Source organism: Lissotriton helveticus, chromosome 1_1 (assembly GCF_964261635.1).
Source record: "Lissotriton helveticus chromosome 1_1, aLisHel1.1, whole genome shotgun sequence".
Taxonomy (NCBI): domain Eukaryota; kingdom Metazoa; phylum Chordata; class Amphibia; order Caudata; family Salamandridae; genus Lissotriton; species Lissotriton helveticus.
The window spans coordinates 1,302,997,015-1,303,017,181 of record NC_136057.1 but is presented as its reverse complement, the minus strand read 5'-3'; the positions used below and the strand labels follow the sequence as shown (position 1 = coordinate 1,303,017,181).

At 51.0% G+C, this 20,167-nt stretch overlaps 1 protein-coding gene across 1 annotated transcript; it reads right to left on the bottom strand.

The window, feature by feature from the left end:
- Window positions 1-397: 397 nt before the first annotated feature.
- LOC144823128 (CCN family member 1-like) lies at window positions 398-17,444 on the bottom strand. Its single transcript, XM_078681330.1, has 5 exons — window positions 17,245-17,444; window positions 13,041-13,254; window positions 4,958-5,281; window positions 3,082-3,284; window positions 398-2,268 (listed from the first exon to the last, which is right to left on the bottom strand). The coding sequence occupies exons 1-5, from the start codon at window positions 17,293-17,295 to the stop codon at window positions 1,966-1,968; spliced, it is 1,095 nt and encodes a 364-aa protein (XP_078537456.1). The 5' UTR covers window positions 17,296-17,444; the 3' UTR covers window positions 398-1,965.
- Window positions 17,445-20,167: the final 2,723 nt, after the last annotated feature.

Here is a 20,167-nt window from a genome sequence, read left to right as displayed (position 1 = left end):
ACATTTCATGGCAGCAGGGTGATGGGATCTGTGTGAGGAGGTGGGTGTAGGACAAGAGAGACCCCAAGGCAGGCTACAAGGAGAGGAACAATGGGATCTCATGTGAGGAAGCAAATGTTGTGGGCAGATTCTTTATGGAAGACCATGAGAAGAAGACATACACGACAGCAACCCGTGAAGATAGGCATGTGGGAAGTAGATAGACGTCATTGCAACCCACGAGGACAGGAGTGATGTGACCTGTGTGAGGAGGAGTAGGTTGTGGGCAGAGAGATGATGCTCCATGGCAGTCCATGGGAAAAGGAAAAATGGAATGTATGATGGAGGGAAGGGACTTTTTTTAGGAAAAAAACAAACACCATGGTAGCGCATTAGGAACGGGTTGTGAAATAGAGCTCAAATAGCAATTGAATTCACAAGGATTGTAGTGCTTGCTGGAGTGAGGTTCTATGATAGGCTAAGAGGCGAGGAATATGGGAAGGAGTGAAACCTCTGGATAGGCAAATGGGCTGAGGATGGCAGGAGTCAGCAATAGGCGTAGTTTGGACTGGTCGGAACTTAAAGAGGGAGCTGCAAATCCAACGTGAAGAGAGTTGCGAGAGTACATGAGCTGAATCTTATGAATCCTTTTGGTCTCCATACTGGGAACCGTAACATGGGGTCTCTGGCTGGACTTTCATGCATTCTTGTGGTTGAATTCTGCCTTTCCTAAAAGGTTTATTTCAGTGACTTCAATGTCTTTCAAACAATGTACCTCATTTTCAAGAGCAAAGACAGAAATCCAATCCCTCCTTTGCAACACCTGAATGTTTCATTCACACTGTGTTAGAAAACATAGTCTCTCAAAACATAAACATACATACGACAATATAGAAAAAATACATTTAAATACTTAGATATACAGTTTGCACTTGACTTTTGAACAGTGTAAAAAATAACACAAAGGCTAATTTAAACATTTGGTACAAATGGTTTAAAATGTTAAAAAACAACGCTCCTTTAACGAAGCCATAACTTAGCCAAGAGCTCCCTTTGTGAAGCTGATTTTGTGCAAACCTTCATAAAGTTCATTCTGAACCCCCTAAAGAGGGAAAATCTCTGTTTCGGTCCACCGCTGCAGCTTGGCTGCTATCTCTACCATAGCTGTCATCTCTGAATGGCAACAGTATCGTTTGACGTCTCGACTAACTCAAAGAGCTTCAAACATCATTTTCAAATGATTTAAAATATTTATATATATATATATATTTCTATATATATCAGGTTAATTTAAAACTTGATGACTTTGCGATCTAAACATCTGCGCAACTTGAGAAAGGCAGCATCCAACGCGTCATGCGGAGGCGGGTTCTAAAATAGCCTGGATATCCTGGGAGCATGGCGCCGAAAACTAAAGCCAACAACCTACCAACTGATAAGTTGAACAGGAACGCTTCAAACTTAGTCACTGGTCATAGACGCAGACTTAAAAAACAAGATATTCATCTTGTCTTTTCCTTGCCAACTAAACTTGTTGAGTATTTTGATCGTCGCCCAATGTTGGCACTGTGCTGAGACTGTAAACGGTGCCGCATCATACCCTCAATTAAGTCGATGCTACAGGGTGGCATGTTTACTCATCTACGCACCACGCAACCACCTCCCCAGCCCTTGTCCATCCTGGGCACATGTCCATAACTGCCTTAGAATGTCCAGTAGACACCCCTGTTGGTCATGTGGCTTATCGCCACTCTTCAAATGATGTGGCTTGCGAACATCTTTGTTCTATGGAGGCAGGATAATTTTTACAGCAGTTTGGGGAAGGGGCTTCCTCTGAAGTTTAGCGCTTTGTTCTCGATTATTTACGCTCTCTGTCCCCCCCATGCCTTGAGGCACTCTCAGAGGTGCTTCCTGATTCTGTACTGTCCCGTTCCAGTGTGGGGCATTGCTGTATTTAGCGGAGGTCATCACACCGCCCTGGTCCCCTCACTCGTTGAACTTGTGCATATCTCCATATAGCTGGTAGTTTGGCTGTGAGGCCTCGTTCAGGTGTCCGCACTCAGTGCCGCACTTGCACGACTGGATGGTCATGACGTTCTTGGAAAAGGTGTCGCCATCATGGCAGCGGAAGCGCACGCTGACGGTGCGGGTCTGCTGAGGTACGCAGCAGCGATCATCAATGCAAGTGCCGCAGAAGTTGGGCTGGTACCGCTGGACACTCTTGCAGCCGGCGTAGGTGTAGCGTATTGGCTCGCGGGGCTTGTGGGTTTTCAGGCACTTTTTGCCCTTCTGAAAGGTCAATAGAAATTATTAAATGAAACTCTTCATTTTACAGTCATTGGAGAATTTATCTTTGGCAACATTTTTCTGAGCCCAACTGAAAATAATTTATTTTTCTTACAAGGCAGTGTTTAAGTGTAAATACATTATTAAGGGAATATATATAACCCAAGATCTGTCTAGTCACCTTTGAGAATCAACAGAGAGAGGATGGCATTTGGCCAGCCTTCACAACTGCTCTGTGTATTCAGTGTGATGGAAGATTGCACAACTGCAACCCTGGCTGTGTGTCTCCTGCCTGACGGAAGCCTGCATGCCTGATGCTTGTGTTGTCTGCACTGCCTCTGCCCGCATTGTATCTATTATGTGTGTGAGGGAGGAGTGTGCTCTGCTACTTGCCCTGTACATGTTGTATGCAATGGAGTCCTGTGCTGTAACTGTTTTGTGTCACGTGTGTGAAGGACACCTGCACTGCTATGTGCACAATATCTGTTCTCTGTGTGCAGGAGGCTTTGTCGCTGCTGCCTCTCCTATACCTGTCCATGCTGTATATATTCTGTTTGAGAGGAAGACTAGCACTGCTGCTTATACTGTACATGTTTTTTCACACTTGTGTCTATGAAGGAAGCGAGTTCTGTTGCAGGCTGTGCTCTGTGTGCATGTGCGTCTCTTTAGGTTTGCACCTCTGCAGACTATAAATTACCTGGTTTGTGCATGTGTGGGAAGCGTGCCCTACCATCCTCACTCTAGTGTCTCTGTATTCGAGTATATATGCATTGCTCATGATGCACTTTGTGCACCCAACATCTATTATCTTCTTACCTTTAGCTTGGCGAAGTTGGGGCGACTGCAAGGCCGAATAGTGCACAGACGCGTTTCCTTCACCAGTTTACACATCGGGTTGTTGTTGGTGACCCGAGTAGACAACCCCATTCCACAAGTCTTGGAGCAAGAAGACCACTCCGTCGTCTGGGTAAGGCATTTTCTCTGCCCAATATTTCGGCTTTCGAAGAGCGGTCTCCAAGCTAGAAAATAAAAACAAGACAACATTGCTATTGGGTGTTGGGGCCAATGGAAATAGCAAATCACCACCTATAGACAGCAAAATACTAATTTCAAAGCCATCCTCTGCTTACTCCCCATTAGAAAACATTAATGAACCTTGGGCAATGCCACCGGAGAGAAGAACCAGGAGTCAGAAAACCCAGGAGCAGACAGCATTATAGCTTTGCTTAAAGCTTTTACTGCTCTCTTCAGTAGCGAGCGTGACTCACCCCTTCCCACTGCCCAGTCTTAACTGGAAGCTAGCCATGGAGTCTGGCTGTCATTGGTCAGGGAATAGAGGACTGGTTTGTTAATTCGTGCTTGGAAATTCTGAGTTAAGGATTTATGGCTGGAATTTCAACTTTCTTGAGGTAGGAAAACAACCCCATCTTTAATGCGCCTTCAGTAGCTCCTGAATAACCGTCTGATTTGCTAAACATGTAACTTGTGCGTGGTGTTGGTTTTAGATCTACCACCGCCTCTTTCCTCATCTCATGAGTCCTGCTTTCTATCTTTCCCACACCTACCAACCCCAACATGGAAACACAAAAAGTGAGACTACTCTTGTATGCTACTTTGTTTCTGGTTGATGGCACCTCTTTTGTGATCATTACATAAAATGTTACATATGGCAAAAGAAAAGTGCATTAATATATACCCCAATGAGCTTTCTAATGAGGTGGGAAACAAGACAGGAAGCTCAAAGCACATATCGCTGAATCTCCCATTTTTAGATACTTTTGTTAGCGCTCACTCCCTGGTGCTACCAGGCCGCTTGCCGGCTGATTTTAGATTTAAAATGGTTTCTCTCACAAAACCACTGGAGATGGAAAAATACACCCAAAAAGCCAATAGGAAAATGATGAATGTAAAAAACTCCTGTGCGCCGTTACCATATGTGTTAATGTCTCAAGCCAGTGGCCGTACTTCAAGAGCAAAAGAAGCCAATATTTAAAGGAGACTGATCCAAGGGATTCCAAATCTGTGTAGGAGACAACACGCTTGTCTTGAATGGTGCAAATACAGTTTTTGTCAAATCTAAAAAGAGAACCCTAGTGCTTAATCATCCCATGGTTTTGTATGGTATAGGCATACATGCCTGCGCTTGCCATTCGGCAAAGAACAATGGGACATTGGCCGGGAAGCAGTGCCTGGCTTAGCAAATTCTTTCTAGTAGGAAAGACAACTAATTAACTTGTTTAGTTCTTTTCTGTTTTTAGGACCATCTATGATCAGCGGTATATAATTACTGTCTCCTTAGAAACCAGAGAATTTACTAAAGTCAACTGAGTCTGTGTTCAGTGTACCAATTTAACAGACACAGAAGCCATCTGCATTACATTGATTTACACAAAAAAAAGATATATATACATTTTCAGGTAGATTGTAGGTCAAAATCTATGCATGTGATGATCACGGTAAGCACAAGAGGTATCTAACCCTTTTAGCCTTGACTCCCCACATTACCAAATGTAGGATGACCAGCAGACTGTCAGGGAGACAGAAAGTGATGGGAAAAAGTAGTGATGGGAAAGGAAGTCTTGAGACAGTAATTGAAGAGTCTGGAAGCAATGGAATAGAAAGTGATGGGACAGGAAGTGACTGTACAGGAAGGGGTGTTGCTTAGATAAGGAGCCAGGCCATGAACACTCACCAGGCATGTTCTTCCAGTGGCTGTCTTTGCCCACATAGATAAGTTCATTGCTGTTGACTTTGTTTCCCAGCACGTCCTCTGTCACCACTCCAAACTTCTTCGGCCCCTTCAGACACACAAACTTCTTGCAGCACTGGCCGGGCACGCTGACCAGGCGGGGGTGAGGGCACTTGAGAGTGTTGAGCGGAAGTTCCTGGGGGCAGAGTGGGGAGCAGCCGACGGCCCCATCGATGCAGGTACACTGGTGCTTGCAGCTTGGCTGGAAGTTCTCGCCGTTCTGGTACATGCGTCCATTGTACTCGCAACTCCGGCCCTCCTGTTTGGCTACAAGGAGACAAAATGAGAAGCCACCCTTAGTGCGTCTCAAAGCAAGCAGCAAAAACAGTAGCACAGTGACATGGGGCCTAGTGCAACCAAGGCCAACTCAATTTGAATCCAGAAATGCCCACTCCAGTCACTTTGCTTGATCAGCGAATTCTCACAACAGAACTTTTGAGGTGGTCATGTGGCTGAAGTATTAGCCAATGGCTGCATCTGAAGAATGTCAGAAAGGAGACACTGCCCACACCTGATTGGACTCTAACTCTCCTTGAATATTGTGATAGGCATAGGTTCTGATGCATCATTGCATATCAATTCCCACACAAAATGGCAGCTGTTGTGAATGTGGAACCCAACCCAACTCACCCAAAGAGTTTGAGAGGTTGAACTCGGACAACAGGGGACCCCCAAATTATACTTTAAGGTGGTGGAAAGGCAAACAACTACAATAACCAAACACAATCCCTCTCAGCCTCTATGGAAAACACATTTAACGAAAAACACATTTAGCACAATCTATAAAAAAAAAATCTAAATCTCTTTATTCTATTCACATAATATCAATTCTTTTCCATCAGCACATTTCTTCCTTATTGCTCCTGCTCTTTTGGCGTCTACCTTTCTGTATAACTCTCTCCCCGCCCCCACCATGCCAAGACGCCACGTGCTCGAGCGGGAGTTTCACACCTTCCCTTGGAGGGGCAGGGTGACTGCGTGCGGGCACGGGGTAGACTTGATTCGTGGTCAGACTGATTCGACGTCTGGGAAACACCCTTGGGGTGCTCTGTCAGTCCAAACAACCCGCCCTCCCGGCCAGAGACTCCTCATTGGCCGAGCAGCCCGACTCCTACTCAGCCAAGGATGTTTCGGCAGACTCCACTTTCAAAGGGAAGGGGTGGCCCCGGCCATGAATAAAGGTTTCAGTGAACTTGACCTCCTCTCCTCTCTGTGCGTGCCCCCCCCCCGTGCCCCCACACACTGCCCCCTTTAGAACCCAGACAGCTGGATGCTGCCAGCAGGGGGAGGGGTGGCACGCAAGGCTTTAAATAACCTCTGGAAAACAGGATGTCTCCTGGGGAGGAAGGGCCGATCGCGTTACTGAAGCAACCTTGTCTGGCTCCACGGACGTCCCCAGCTCCCGGGACTAGGAAGGGGTTCGGGACGACGGTGGGGCGATCTAGGTACAGAGCAGAAAATACAACGCATCTCTCACTAGAACTGGGCCACTGTACCCACACTCGGCACCCCTCCGACTAGCGTCTGTAAACGACACAAGTCCAAAGGCCAAGGAGGGGAAAGGGTGGGGGAGAATGCCCACGTGGGAATGTTTATTTGAATGTTTGATGGTTTTGCTGAGGGGGTTAGACTGAGGTCACTAGATAGCATGATGTACAGGAACATACGTGAACATGTCGACAATATCAATATGACATAGCTGAACATGTATGTGGTAACATTGGGGTGCACAGTTTCGAGGTTACTTTTTGGGGCTGTGTAGATACTTGCATTATTTTTCAGGGAGCAGCAGTGCAAGCATCCCTGGAGAACAGCACAGAACCTGTGCAGGCAGCAAAAGGGCAAGCTTCCTTCTCACACAGGACAGATACTTAAGAAGCAGCAGTCCAAGGCCTCCTCATAACCTAACAGTAGCGTAGATCCGGAATATCACGCATAGAAGAATACGGTGCAGCCACAATATCGTGACCACAACATTGGGCTCAAAAATATTGACAGGTAAGCATTTATGGATTTGTTTATACCTAACTCCACATATATGCACATTGTTGTGTGCGTACACACACACACACATATATTTCTTCAAGGTTTGTAGATGTGACATTAAGAACAGTAAATCTATACTCATCTATATGAACTTGTCTCCTCAGTATTTTGGTTTTCAATATTTTGGTCACCAAATTGTAGTCACTCGATATTCTATTATTGATGTTCCGGACTACAGCTATAACAGTTACCATATGCAACAGTGCAAGCTTCCTTCTCACACAGAACAGCTACTTAAGGAGCAGAAATGCAACCTTACCCCACACAAACTAGCGGCAGAGTGCAGGCAGCTGCAGTACAAGCTTCTGCATCTCTCTTTCTCTCACATACACACACACACATACAAGAATGCAAGTGTACCTCACTCACAGAAAAGACACTATGCAGACAGGAGCAGCACAAGCATCATTCACACACAGGCTAGACAATGCAGATAACAGTAGTGCAAAAGTCCCTCCCACATACAACACATAGGCAAAGGCAGCAGCGGTGCAAGCTTCAATCACACACACAACAGCTATAGCACTGGCAGCAGTGATGCAACCACCCAGCACAGGCAGAACAGATACTGAGCTGTCAGTATCAGTGCGTGCTTCAGTCATATAGAGAAGAGACATTGTGCAAATAACAGCAGTGCGATGCCCCTGCTGTACACAGAGCAGACAATGTGCAGCCAGCAGTAGTGCAAGCTTCACTCACACAGAGACTGGACACTGTGCTGGCAGCGCAAGTGCAAGCTTCACTCACACAGAGCCTGGACACTGTGCCGGCATGCGGCAGTGCAAGCTTCACTCACACAGAGCCTGGACACTGTGCCGGCAGCGGCAGTGCAAGCTTCACTCACACAGTGACTGGACACTGTGCCGGCAGCGGCAGTGCAAGCTTCCCTCACACAGAGACTGGACACTGTGCCGGCAGCGGCAGTGCAAGCTTCACTCACACAGAGCCTGGACACTGTGCCGGCAGCGGCAGTGCAAGCTTCACTCACACAGAGACTGGACACTGTGCAGAAAGCGGCAGTGCAAGCTCCACTCACATAGAGACTGGACACTGTGCAGGCAGCGGCAGTGCAAGCTTCGCTCACACAGAGACTGGACACTGTACAGGCAGCGGCAGTGCAAGCTTCACTCACACAGAGACTGGACACTGTGCCGGCAGCGGCAGTGCAAGCTTCACTCACACAGAGACTGGACACTATGCCGGCAGCGGCAGGGCAAGCTTCACTCACACAGAGACTGGACACGGTGCCGGCAGCGGCAGTGCAAGCTTCACTCACACAGAGACTGGACACTGTGCAGGCAGCGGCAGTGCAAGCTTCACTCACACAGAGACTGGACACTGTGCAGGCAGCGGCAGTGCAAGCTTCACTCACACAGAGACTGGACACTGTGCAGGCAGTGGCAGTGCACGCTTCACTCACACAGAGCCTGGACACTGTGCAGGCTGAGGCAGTGCAAGCTTCACTCACACAGAGTCTGGATACTGTGCAGGCAGCGGCAGTGCAAGATTCACTCACACAGAGACTGGACACAGTGCAGGCAGGGGCAATTCAAGCTTCACTCACACAGAGACTGGACACTGTGACGGTAGCGGCAGTGCAAGCTTCACTCACACAGAGTTTGGACACTGTGCCGGCAGCGGCAATGCAAGCTTCACTCACACAGAGACTGGACACTGTGCCGGCAGCGGCAGTGCAAGCTTCACTCACACAGAGTCTGGACACTGTGCCGGCAGTGACAGTGCAAGCTTCACTCACACAGAGACTGGACACTGTGCAGGCAGCGGCAGTGCAAGCTTCACTCACACAGAGACTGGACACTGTGCAGGCAGCGGCAGTGCAAGCTTCACTCACACAGAGACTGGACACTGTGCAGGCAGCGGCAGTGCAAGCTTCACTCACACAGAGTCTGGACACTGTGCCGGCAGCGGCAATGCAAGCTTCACTCACACAGAGACTGGGCACTGTGCAGGCAGCGGCAATGCAAGCTTCACTCACACAGAGACTGGACACTGTGCCGACAGCGGCAGTGCAAGCTTCACTCACACAGAGACTGGACACTGTGCAGGCAGCGGCAGTGCAAGCTTCACTCACACAGAGACTGGACACTGTGCCGGCAGCGGCAGTGCAAGCTTCACTCACACAGAGACTGGACACTGTGCCGGCAGCGGCAGTGCAAGCTTCACTCACACAGAGACTGGACACGGTGCCGGCAGCGGCAGTGCAAGCTTCACTCACACAGAGACTGGACACTGTGCAGGCAGCGGCAGTGCAAGCTTCACTCACACAGAAACTGGACACTGTGCAGGGTGAGGCAGTGCAAGCTTCACTCACACAGAGTCTGGATACTGTGCAGGCAGCGGCGGTGCAAGATTCACTCACACAGAGACTGGACACAGTGCAGGCAGGGGCAATTCAAGCTTCACTCACACAGAGACTGGACACTGTGACGGTAGCGGCAGTGCAAGCTTCACTCACACAGAGTCTGGACACTGTGCCGGCAGCGGCAATGCAAGCTTCACTCACACAGACACTGGACACTGTGTTGGCAGCGGCAGTGCAAGCTTCACTCACACAGAGTCTGGACACTGTGCCGGCAGCGGCAGTGCAAGCTTCACTCACACAGAGACTGGACACTGTGCAGGCAGCGGCAGTGCAAGCTTCACTCACACAGAGACTGGGCACTGTGCAGGCAGCGGCAGTGCAAGCTTCAACCACACAGAGACTGGACACTGTGCCGGCAGCGGCAGTGCAAGCTTCACTCACACAGAGACTGGACACTGTGCAGGCAGCGGCAGTGCAAGCTTCACTCACACAGAGACTGGGCACTGTGCAGGCAGCGGCAGTGCAAGCTTCACTCACACAGAGACTGGACACTGTGCAAGCAGCGGCAGTGCAAGCTTCACTCACACAGAGTCTGGGCACTGTGCAGGCAGCGGCAGTGCAAGCTTCACTCACACAGAGACTGGACACTGTGCAGGCAGCGGCAGTGCAAGCTTCACTCACACAGAGACTGGGCACTGTGCAGGCAGCGGCAGTGCAAGCTTCACTCCCACAGAGACTGGACACTGTGCAAGCAGCGGCAGTGCAAGCTTCACTCACACAGAGTCTAGGCACTGTGCAGGCAGCGGCAGTGCAAGCTTCACTCACACAGAGACTGGACACTGTGCAGGCAGCGGCAGTGCAAGCTTCACTCACACAGAGACTGGACACTGTGCAGGCAGCGGCAGTGCAAGCTTCACTCACACAGAGACTGGGCACTGTGCAGGCAGCGGCAATGCAAGCTTCAATCACACAGAGACTGGACACTGTGCAGGCAGCGGCAGTGCAAGCTTCCCTCACACAGAGTCTGGACACTGTGCCGGCAGAGGCAGTGCAAGCTTCACTCACACAGAGACTGGGCACTGTGCAGGCAGCGGCAATGCAAGCTTCAATCACACAGAGACTGGACACTGTGCCGGCAGTGCAAGCTTCACTCACATAGAGCCTGGACACTGTGCAGGCAGCGACAATGCAAGCTTCAATCACACAGAGACTGGACACTGTGCTGGCAGCGGCAGTGCAAGCTTCACTCACACAGAGCCTGGACACTGTGCAGGCAGCGGCAGTGCAAGCTTCACTCACACAGAGACTGGGCACTGTGCAGGCAGCGACAATGCAAGCTTCAATCACACAGAGACTGGACACTGTGCCGGCAGCGGCAGTGCAAGCTTCACTAACACAGAGACTGGGCACTGTGCAGGCAGCGGCAATGCAAGCTTCAATCACACAGAGACTGGACACTGTGCCGGCAGCGGCAGTGCAAGCTTCCCTCACACAGAGTCTGGACACTGTGCCGGCAGCGGCAGTGCAAGCTTCACTCACACAGAGACTGGACACTGTGCAGGCAGCGGCAGTGCAAGCTTCACTCACACAGAGACTGGGCACTGTGCAGGCAGCCGCAATGCAAGCTTCAATCACACAGAGACTGGACACTGTGCAAGCAGCGGCAATGCAAGCCTCACTCACACAGAGACTGGACGCTGGACTCTTACTCCTAAGTAGGCAGTAAGAGGGGACTTGAGGACACCAGTTTTCAGACAAGTTTTGTAACAATGGTACGGATATGTGTTGGAGCAGAGGAGAGAGGGTGCAACCGAAACAAGCAACCAATGCCTCCCAATTCTTCGGGTGCCATGTTTTCTGAAGGTTGAGTGGGCTTGTGAGTGAATACTGCACAGATGTGCCCACCCAGGGTGTTTGAGTTCTGGTCTGTGGTAAAAAGGTGGCCGAACCCAGCAAGAAGTCGAAGAAGTGAAAGCGAGAAGTCCATCGCTTGTTTTTTTGGCCAAAGTTTGGGTACCATGATCTCCTCTCGGCTGTTCTAGAACCTTCTGAAGGACCATACAAAACTGGAAAAAATCATTATGCAGGTGGAGTTAGTCTCATCATGCACTCACACGACGGTGCAATGATCTCCTGTGTAACATCCCACATAATGCCCCCCTAGAAAGGACCCCCGCTAGGGCTGTGGTGAGAACAGAAGGAACGTGCTGAGACTGTGGCGGACAAAAATAAACACCAACTTCAAAGGGTTGGTGATGGGTGAGATGTCCTGCATACCTGTTTGCAGTATCACCCGTCATCGCCACCCTCTGCCACTTTTAGACCTTGCTGCTCATTCTCTGGATGGAGGCCCACTCGCATGGCTCTCAGTGTCCTTCGAGCCCAGGGAGATCTACCATAACCCTGAGTGCAGGAGACCCACCAGCAGCTTGTCAACTAGCACTATGCTGTGCTGACTACCACTATATCGCCAACATAAGTATTTATAGGTAAGAAGAGATTTACTAGTCTTCACTCTTGACAGGCAGACAGACAGACAGACAGACAGACATATAGATAGATAGATAGATAGATAGATAGATAGATAGATAGATAGATAGATATAGTAGATAGATAGATAGATAGATAGATAGATAGATAGATAGATAGATAGATAGATAGATAGATAGATAGATAGATAGATAGATAGATAGATAGATAGATAGATAGATAGATAGATAGATAGATAGATAGATAGATAGATAGATAGATAGATAGATAGATAGATAGATAGATAGATAGATAGATAGATAGATAGATAGATCTATCTGGCTAGGGCAGTGCTGGTGTCTGCAGGCTCTGGCTAGGGCAGTGCTGGTGTCTGCAGGCTCTGGCTAGGGCAGTGCTGGTGTCTGCAGGCTCTGGCTAGGGCAGTGCTGGTGTCTGCAGGCTCGGGGCAGAGGAGTGCTGGTGTCTGCAGGCTCTGGCTAGGGCAGTGCTGGTGTCTGCAGGCTCTGGCTAGGGCAGTGCTGGTGTCTGCAGGCTCGGGGCAGAGGAGTGCTGGTGTCTGCAGGTTCTGGCTAGGGCAGTGCTGGTGTCTGCAGGCTCTGGCTAGGGCAGTGCTGGTGTCTGCAGGCTCGGGGTAGAGGAGTGCTGGTGTCTGCAGGCTCGGGGCAGAGGAGTGCTGGTGTCTGCAGGCTCTGGCTAGGGCAGTGCTGGTGTCTGCAGGCTCTGGCTAGGGCAGTGCTGGTGTCTGCAGGCTCTGGCTAGGGCAGTGCTGGTGTCTGCAGGCTCTGGCTAGGGCAGTGCTGGTGTCTGCAGGCTCGGGGTAGAGGAGTGCTGGTGTCCTGAGATGCTCCTACGTCGGGGTCTATAAACAGCTTCTCGACGCACTCACTCTAGACCCTTTGAGATCTGGGACAACAGACATCGCTGACAGTGAACCTCAACCCCCGTCTGTTGGTGTGCGGTATTCAGCACGTGGACACCACGCCTGGCTCCCCCCTCGCCCGCCTCTAAATGGTATAACCCCAGCCCTCCACGTTATAAGACGAGAGGATGTCCAGCAGAAAGGATCAGGTAGAAGAAAGACTTCAGTGGAATCAACTGTATGTCCAACGCGACTGACCCCTCCCCCCAAAGACCGCAAAACAGAGGCAGGCCGCCTCCCAGACTCACCTCGGCAGATGCCCCGCGCAGCCCGCGGGTCGGCGCCCACGTTGCACTCCAGCCCCTTGTGGTGGTCGCAGGGCCGCAGGCGGCTGCAGTCGTCGTTGAGTTGCCCCGCGCAGGTCTTGCAGCAGCCACACGAGTCCAGCACCAGGCTGACCCCGGGGGCACAGCGGGGCGGCCTCGGGGGGCAGGTGCACTCCTTGGGGCAGGCGCAGGACACCTAGAGGGGGGAGGAAAGACAGAGAGGGCGTCAAAAGCCAGCAGCTTCCAAGAGCATCTGAAATGACGAGTGCAATGGGGGCCGACTGGCAACCTGCCCAAGGTCACTCGGTGTGTCTGCAGGGGGCTCCGCTCAAGGTCATTCCCGGATCCAGCCAATCACCTTCATCACCAGGGCTGCAGTCCTCTCTACTTTCCCGCTTGTTGGACCCCCTAACTCTCGCCTACATTACAGAGTAGCTGCCTGCCACATTCTTGCCTCGCGGTGTAATTCGCATATCTGGGAACGTTTAACTGTAGTACTAATGAAGGGGCGGGCTGTACCACGTGGTGGGACAAGGGGAAGAGTGCACAGGGCCTGCTTCTGTATCTGACCTCTTATTGGTGTAGGCAAGTCTTATTTCTAACACCTCCGCCCTCCACCACCCTTTGCACCCCTGTTCTTCCATGACCCCCTGTCACGGCAGCCTTCAAGTTCTCTCATCATTAGTTTATGACGTAGGTGTGTCCCCCCTCTCTTTCCAGTGGTCCCTGATCGCTCTATCCCCTGAATCCAGAACCTCTCCATCAGCTGTAGATGCACGTGTCCCCATTGCCCTGCACACGCCCCCCCCTAATGAGCATGTACCTCTATTCCCCACCATGACGCAAGTGTCACCATTGCCCCCTCCTGTAATGCAGCACCCGCCGACTCACACGCCTGCGCGCCACATCCACACGATCTCCACCGCTCCCAGGCACCCCCATGTCCCCACCTGCAAACACACTCACACACGCCTCCAGCGCCCCGTGCCTCCAGCCGCCACTGAGGAGAGCCAGCACTCTTGAGCCAGACGCCATTAGCGATCTTGTTAGTTTACTGACAAACATACATGTGGGTTTTTATTTAACCCACTAATAACGAGTAACAAATGGTTGTAAAACGATCATTTTGTGAGCATTTTTGCTGTACCCTACACCGTGATAGGCAGAGAAAGCAGAAGAGCGCGTGCTTGTGAAATGACGTAATACAAGTATTTAAGCAGCCTCTTCGTATACAAGGTGAGCTCCGGGTGACGTGTTCCTCTGCTGTGTGGCAAATGTATAGGCATTTATATAGCGCACTACTTACCCGTAGGGTCCCAAGGCGCTTCGACCGCTGCGAAACCCTTCCTGGCTTCCCTGAGAGATGGTCCCTTAATGGGTATCTCCAGGGTGAGACCAGGCATCCCCGGCGGTCTGGTGGGGCCGTTAGTGAAGATGAGGCAAGCTAATGCCCAGAGTTGCCGAGTGTGAACGCTGATCAGAGTGGGCACTGAGGCGAGAGAATTATCGAGTCCGCTGACCCTGGTCCAGAAACCTGCCGCGCCGGGAATCGAACCCTGGTCCCGGGCCGTTCTCTGCTTACAGGTCTGCTGCCTCTAACCAGTGAGCCACACTACTTCACATCAGGCAAGTGTGGGGGGTTTATTGATGATCTCTAATGAAGTATCATTGTAACAGTCTCAGTACAGCGAATCATGCCCTTCACTGCACACTGTGTGTTGATAATGACATAATATATAGCACCAAACGTAAAACACGTAACATCGACGAGGAAAACTAAAAGTCAGGTTGTGCTGGGGCAGAGCCAGTCAGTGACATATGTCAGGAGAGCAAGAGACGTGACTGACTATGGCCACCCCCAGCGGTCATTCAGTGGCAGCAGCCTGGCTTGACGTCTGTGGATTACCTCTACAGACCAGTCGAGCCTCTGCAATCTTGCATTTCCAGCCCAGAGTTTTCTGAGTGTGGAGCTGCCAGTGGCTTACAGGTAGCTGAGTGTGCTCTGACTGAGTCGGCATGGAGAGGTAAGTGCACGCGATGAAACTAAGCCAGACAGAAAGGAGAAATGAAAAAAATCACCCCTGCCACAGGGAGGGACATAATCTGCAGAGTGAGTGTTGCAAGGGTACAAACAAGCTGAGTGCACACAAAGGCCGTTCCTCGGTTGATTGATTCCTCTAGTATTAGACTTGTGTGTGGTGTAACATGGATTTTCTTGTGATTTTACGGATAGGGAGACGCAGAAAGAGCCGGGAAGTGGAGAAAGAAGGGTTTACGTGTGGGGTCGGACAAGTCCCAACCTTTAAGAGTGAGGGCACATTTGTGACTTTCCCTAATGTGAATTTGTCTGTATTTCCGCGGGTTTTATTTAATGTCCCCTCTTCTGGGTGTGAAGGCGTCTACGGATTTGGCGCCTGTTTTTGTTGGCTTGGAAGCCATTGGCAATAAGGGATTGGAAGCTGTGTCCCGGGCACTTCGCTCCCTTCCCAGGCTCACGTATGTTTCGATAACCCCCATTCATGTACACGTCTCCCAGACCCCTTGACACATGTCTCCACCACCAACACATGCACACGTCCCCTTCACCACAGGCGCACACTTTCATCTCTCTCTCTCTTTCCCTCGCTCTCTCTGTCTCATTCTCTCCCCCTCGCCCTCTCTCACATACACACGCCTCCATCACTTTCAGGTACACATCTCGATACACTCTGCAGGCACACACACAGGTACCGCATTAATGCTGACACACGTCCCCTTCACCCCAGACGCACACTTTAATCTCTCTCTCTGTCCCTCGCTCTCTCTGTCTCATTCTCTCCCCCTCGCCCTCCCTCACATACACACGCCTCCATCACTTTCAGGTACACACCTCGATACACCCTGCAGACACACACACACAGGTACCGCATTAATGCTGACACACGCCCCCATCACCCCAATGTACACATGCATTTTTCGAGAACCCCATAGACACACACGTGTCTCCCTCTCCCACGGTCTAGGGCCCGCATGAACATAATTACGTGTAGATGCACACACACGACACATGTAGCCCGTAGGCATGCACACATTATCCTGCATTGCTAGTAAATACAAGCCTCACTGGCCCATGTTCATATTCACGGATGTACCTTTGTATCTCTGAGAGTACACGCATGGTACACATCTCCGTCACATTTAATTGCGCACAGCCCTTTTGTGCCACACGTGTACACACTTGCCTCTGACAGCCACAGGTCTACACACACTCTTCTTCGCCCCCAGGTACTCTTAAACGACACATACAAGCCTTATGCCTCGCAGGTGTTCACACTTTACACACGAGTGCATAATCCCGGTGCACACACACGGGTGTATGACCCCTAAGTAGACACGCCTCTCAATTACCCCAGATACACATAGGTCCATCACTTCCCCCTTATACAACTACCTCCGTCCCCCAAAAATGCACATTCGTTGCGCCCCTTGCCTCCATGAACCATTATTTTTTTGCGGTTTTATATAGCGCGAAGTCGACCCGAAGATATTGGAGCGCTATACATGAGCACCAGTTACATTACACAAAGACAAATTCATTATTAGTAGGCGCGGGAAGATTACGTGATGTGCCCCGAAACACAGGATGTTGAGCCGACGCCGAGACTCAGACTGGAACCCAGGGGTATATTATCAAGACAGGCGATACCATTATCGCCGTTTTAGCGGCAGAAAACTGCCGCTAAAACGGCGATGATGGGCTTGATAATATGCTCCATGGAATTCCAATTGAAGCCCATGTTAAATGCGAAGGACATCTAACATGGGCTTCAATTGGGATTCCATAGAGCATATTATCAAGCCCATTATCGCCGTTTTAGCGGCAGTTTTCTGCCGCTAAAACGGCGATAATGGTATCGCCTGTCTTGATAATATGCCCCCGTTCCCCAGCTCCAAAGTCGGCAGCTCGGGCCGTCGCGCACACATGCTCCAACATCTGTGCCCGCATTGCACACTTACAACTCCATGACCCAGGTAAGCAGGTGTGCGCACGTGGCATACATGTGTCTCCATTCCTTCCCAGGTAGGCACCTTTGCCTGTCACTCCAAGTGCACGCTTGCCCCCGTCTCCCACGGGAGGCGCACTCCGTGCCACGGGAGCGCGCGCACACACACACGCAGGGAATAGTGCATAATTCCGAGTACTCACCAGCGCCATGCACGCCGCCAGCAGGTGAAGCAGCACGGCCACAGAGTCCATCCTTGTGTCAAAGTGCGGCTTGTCGTGAAGTGCTGCGCGCCCGAGTTCCTCCCTCGGATAGTAATCAGCGAAAGGCGGTGAACGGATGCTCAAAAATGAAACCCAAAAATAAGCCCAGGTACCCGCGTGAATCCGGTGGGTGTCTCCTGGTCCGCAGCGAATCCTGCTCTGAGCCTGCACTCGGCCTGTCCTGTATATATAGGGGCTGGCATACCTCAGCCCTGCCCGCCCCCCGCCCCGGGCACGGCTCCAGCCCGGGCGCAGCCAAGATCAACCCCTGCATCTGAGCAGACATTCCTGGGAGGAGGCGGGGCCCGCTCAATGGGGCCATTCATAAAACCCAACAGAAGCGAGCGCACACACCGGGCCAGCCCCCCAATACACAGGCGCGTTCATGGCCAGCCGCGGGGGTACGGGGTGTCAGTGAGCAGGGGCTAGAGGAGGCGGGGGCCTGGGGGAAGGAGATGGGGCAACGGGGGGGGGACCCCAATACACAGAGCGTTTATACCAGGCACATTGGCTCAGGAACTTGGGGAGCCTGAGGGAATAAGGGGCGAAGGCCACACTTAAGGGCCACCCCCAGCCAACAAGATGAGGTAGCGAGAGGCAGTGAGATCTAAAAGAGGAATCGGGGGCTAAACTTCATGGGGCCAGGCCCCAATACACTGGCAGTTACCGCTAAAGGACGAGGAGTCGGTGGTGGCGGTGGGGGGGGGGGGGGTTTGGGTAGGAGGCCGGGGTGAGGGGAAGAGGGAAGGAATGGGGGGGGGGCGATGGCCAAACCCCAGAGTGCCAGCCCTCAGTCTGTGTCTTGTTTTCGTCTGTCAGATTCCTTCTGACAGTGGTGAGTTTTTGGATACCGAGGCAGTACCCTCATTACTCCACATTCATTTCAAATTTTTTTTTGTCGCTGTTTAAGTTGTCTTATTGATGTGTGACGCATTGTCACAGTTGAGGTTGTATCACAGGGTCAGCTCAGTGATGGGCCGCGGGTAGCGGTCAATTGAGTTTGCAGAATTGTCAGCATGTTTCCTCAAAGAGTCTCGTCTTTGTCTATCTAGTACCTTCTGATAGTGTTGAGGTTTGGGTGCCTGCCGAGGCGATTATGCCGTCAGACAGTGAAAGGGTTTTAGTTGCCTGCTGGGGCGGTTGCCGTCAGGCAGTGGTGAGTTTTGCGTACCTGCCGGGCGTTTGCCTTCAAGCAGTGATGAGTATTTGAATGCTGCGTTGCTGTTTCAGTTTCACAAGGTTAGCGTTTCGATGGGCCACGGGTAGCGGTCAAATGGGTTTGCAGCGATGTCTGCGAGTTTCCTGATCAGTGGGTTCTCTTTTTGATCCAATCCTTTGTAGAACGTCCTGTTGAGTTTGAGGAGATGGTCGTCCAACATCTCAACGTCTAGGTCTCTGTGGAGGTCTGCTGTTCGTGTGAACATAGGAGCACCTGCTGCAATCCGTAAGGCCTTGCTCTGTAGTCTCTGTAGGTCTTTCCGAAGCTGCGGGCGGGAGCCACTCCAAACTGGTGAAGCGTATGTCATAGTTGGTCGAATTATTGAAGTGATTGCTCGCCCCTTGCTCTGCATGGGCATCAACTTGGTCTTCAGGAGTGGATATAATGCAGTCAGTTTGGCTGCTGCTTTCTGGCAGGTCTTCTGTATGTGGTTTCTCCAGCTGAGTTTAGAGTCCAGAGTCACCCCCAGGTAGGAGCTGCTGTTTTCCCATTTGATCTCATCCCCATTGAGGAGGATCTGTGGATGTTTCCTGTTCAGCTTCCTGGTGAATAGTGTTACTGTGGTTTTGCTTGTATTCAGGGTGATCTGCCAGTCGCTGTACCATTCGGAGAGTCTGCAGAGCGATGTTTCAAGGTTCTTAGCCACTTCTTTGTCGCTGAAAGATTGGGAGATGACTGCAACATCATCTGCGTAAAGGGCAAGATCAGTCTTCTTTAGGTCCGTGAGGATGTCGTTTGTGAATATGTTGAAGAGGAATGGTCCTAGGATTGATCCCTGAGGCACTCCAGCAAGAATTGTGCGTGGCGTTGAGCATTCTTCTCGCACCGCCACGTGAAAGGTCCATTTTGACAAGTAGCTAGAACGCAGCTTGACCAGGTAGCTTGGAAACTTGAGCTTGATAAGTTTGTAAAGCAGTCCCTCATGCCATACTTGGTCGAATGCTTTGGCTACATCCAGAAAGACTACTCCAGTAGACTTGTTGATGTTGAATCCATGGCTAATGATGTCCACAACTCTGAGGAGTTGGTGGTTGGTTGAGTGGTCTTTCCGGAACCCAAACTTTTCTTTGGCAAGGAGGTTTTCCCTTGTCGCAAAGTCCACGAGACAGGCAAGGATAACTTTTTCTAAGAGCTTTGATAGGCCAGATAGCAGACTTATGGGGCGGTAGTTTGCAGGATCTCGCAGTGGTTTCCCAGCCTTGGGTAATACGACGACTCTTGCTTCTTTCCAGGCGTTAGGGAAATACTGCTGCTGCATACACACGTTGAATATCTCAGCAAGATGATCCACTGCGGTATCTGGGAGCATCTTGATGGCTTGGTTGGCTATTCTGTCCTTTCCTGGTGCCTTGCCATTTTTTAGTGTATTTACCAGGGCCAGTAATTCGCCCGTTGAGCATTTCTTAATGATTGCAGCTTCTGTTTCTGGTGGGTGCTCCCGGTGGTGCTTAGCGACCTCTTGCTCGACTTCGGTTGCCAGTTTGCTTGCCTGATTAGGCCTGAAGGATGCCTCCAGTGTGTCGGTGAAAACCTCAGCCTTGTCCCTGTTGCTGCATGCCAAGTGAGTCTTCCCTTGTATCGGTGGGTTAGGTTCCTTCTTCCCAGTCAAGCTTCGGGTCATTCTCCAGAGAGAGTTGTCTGAGT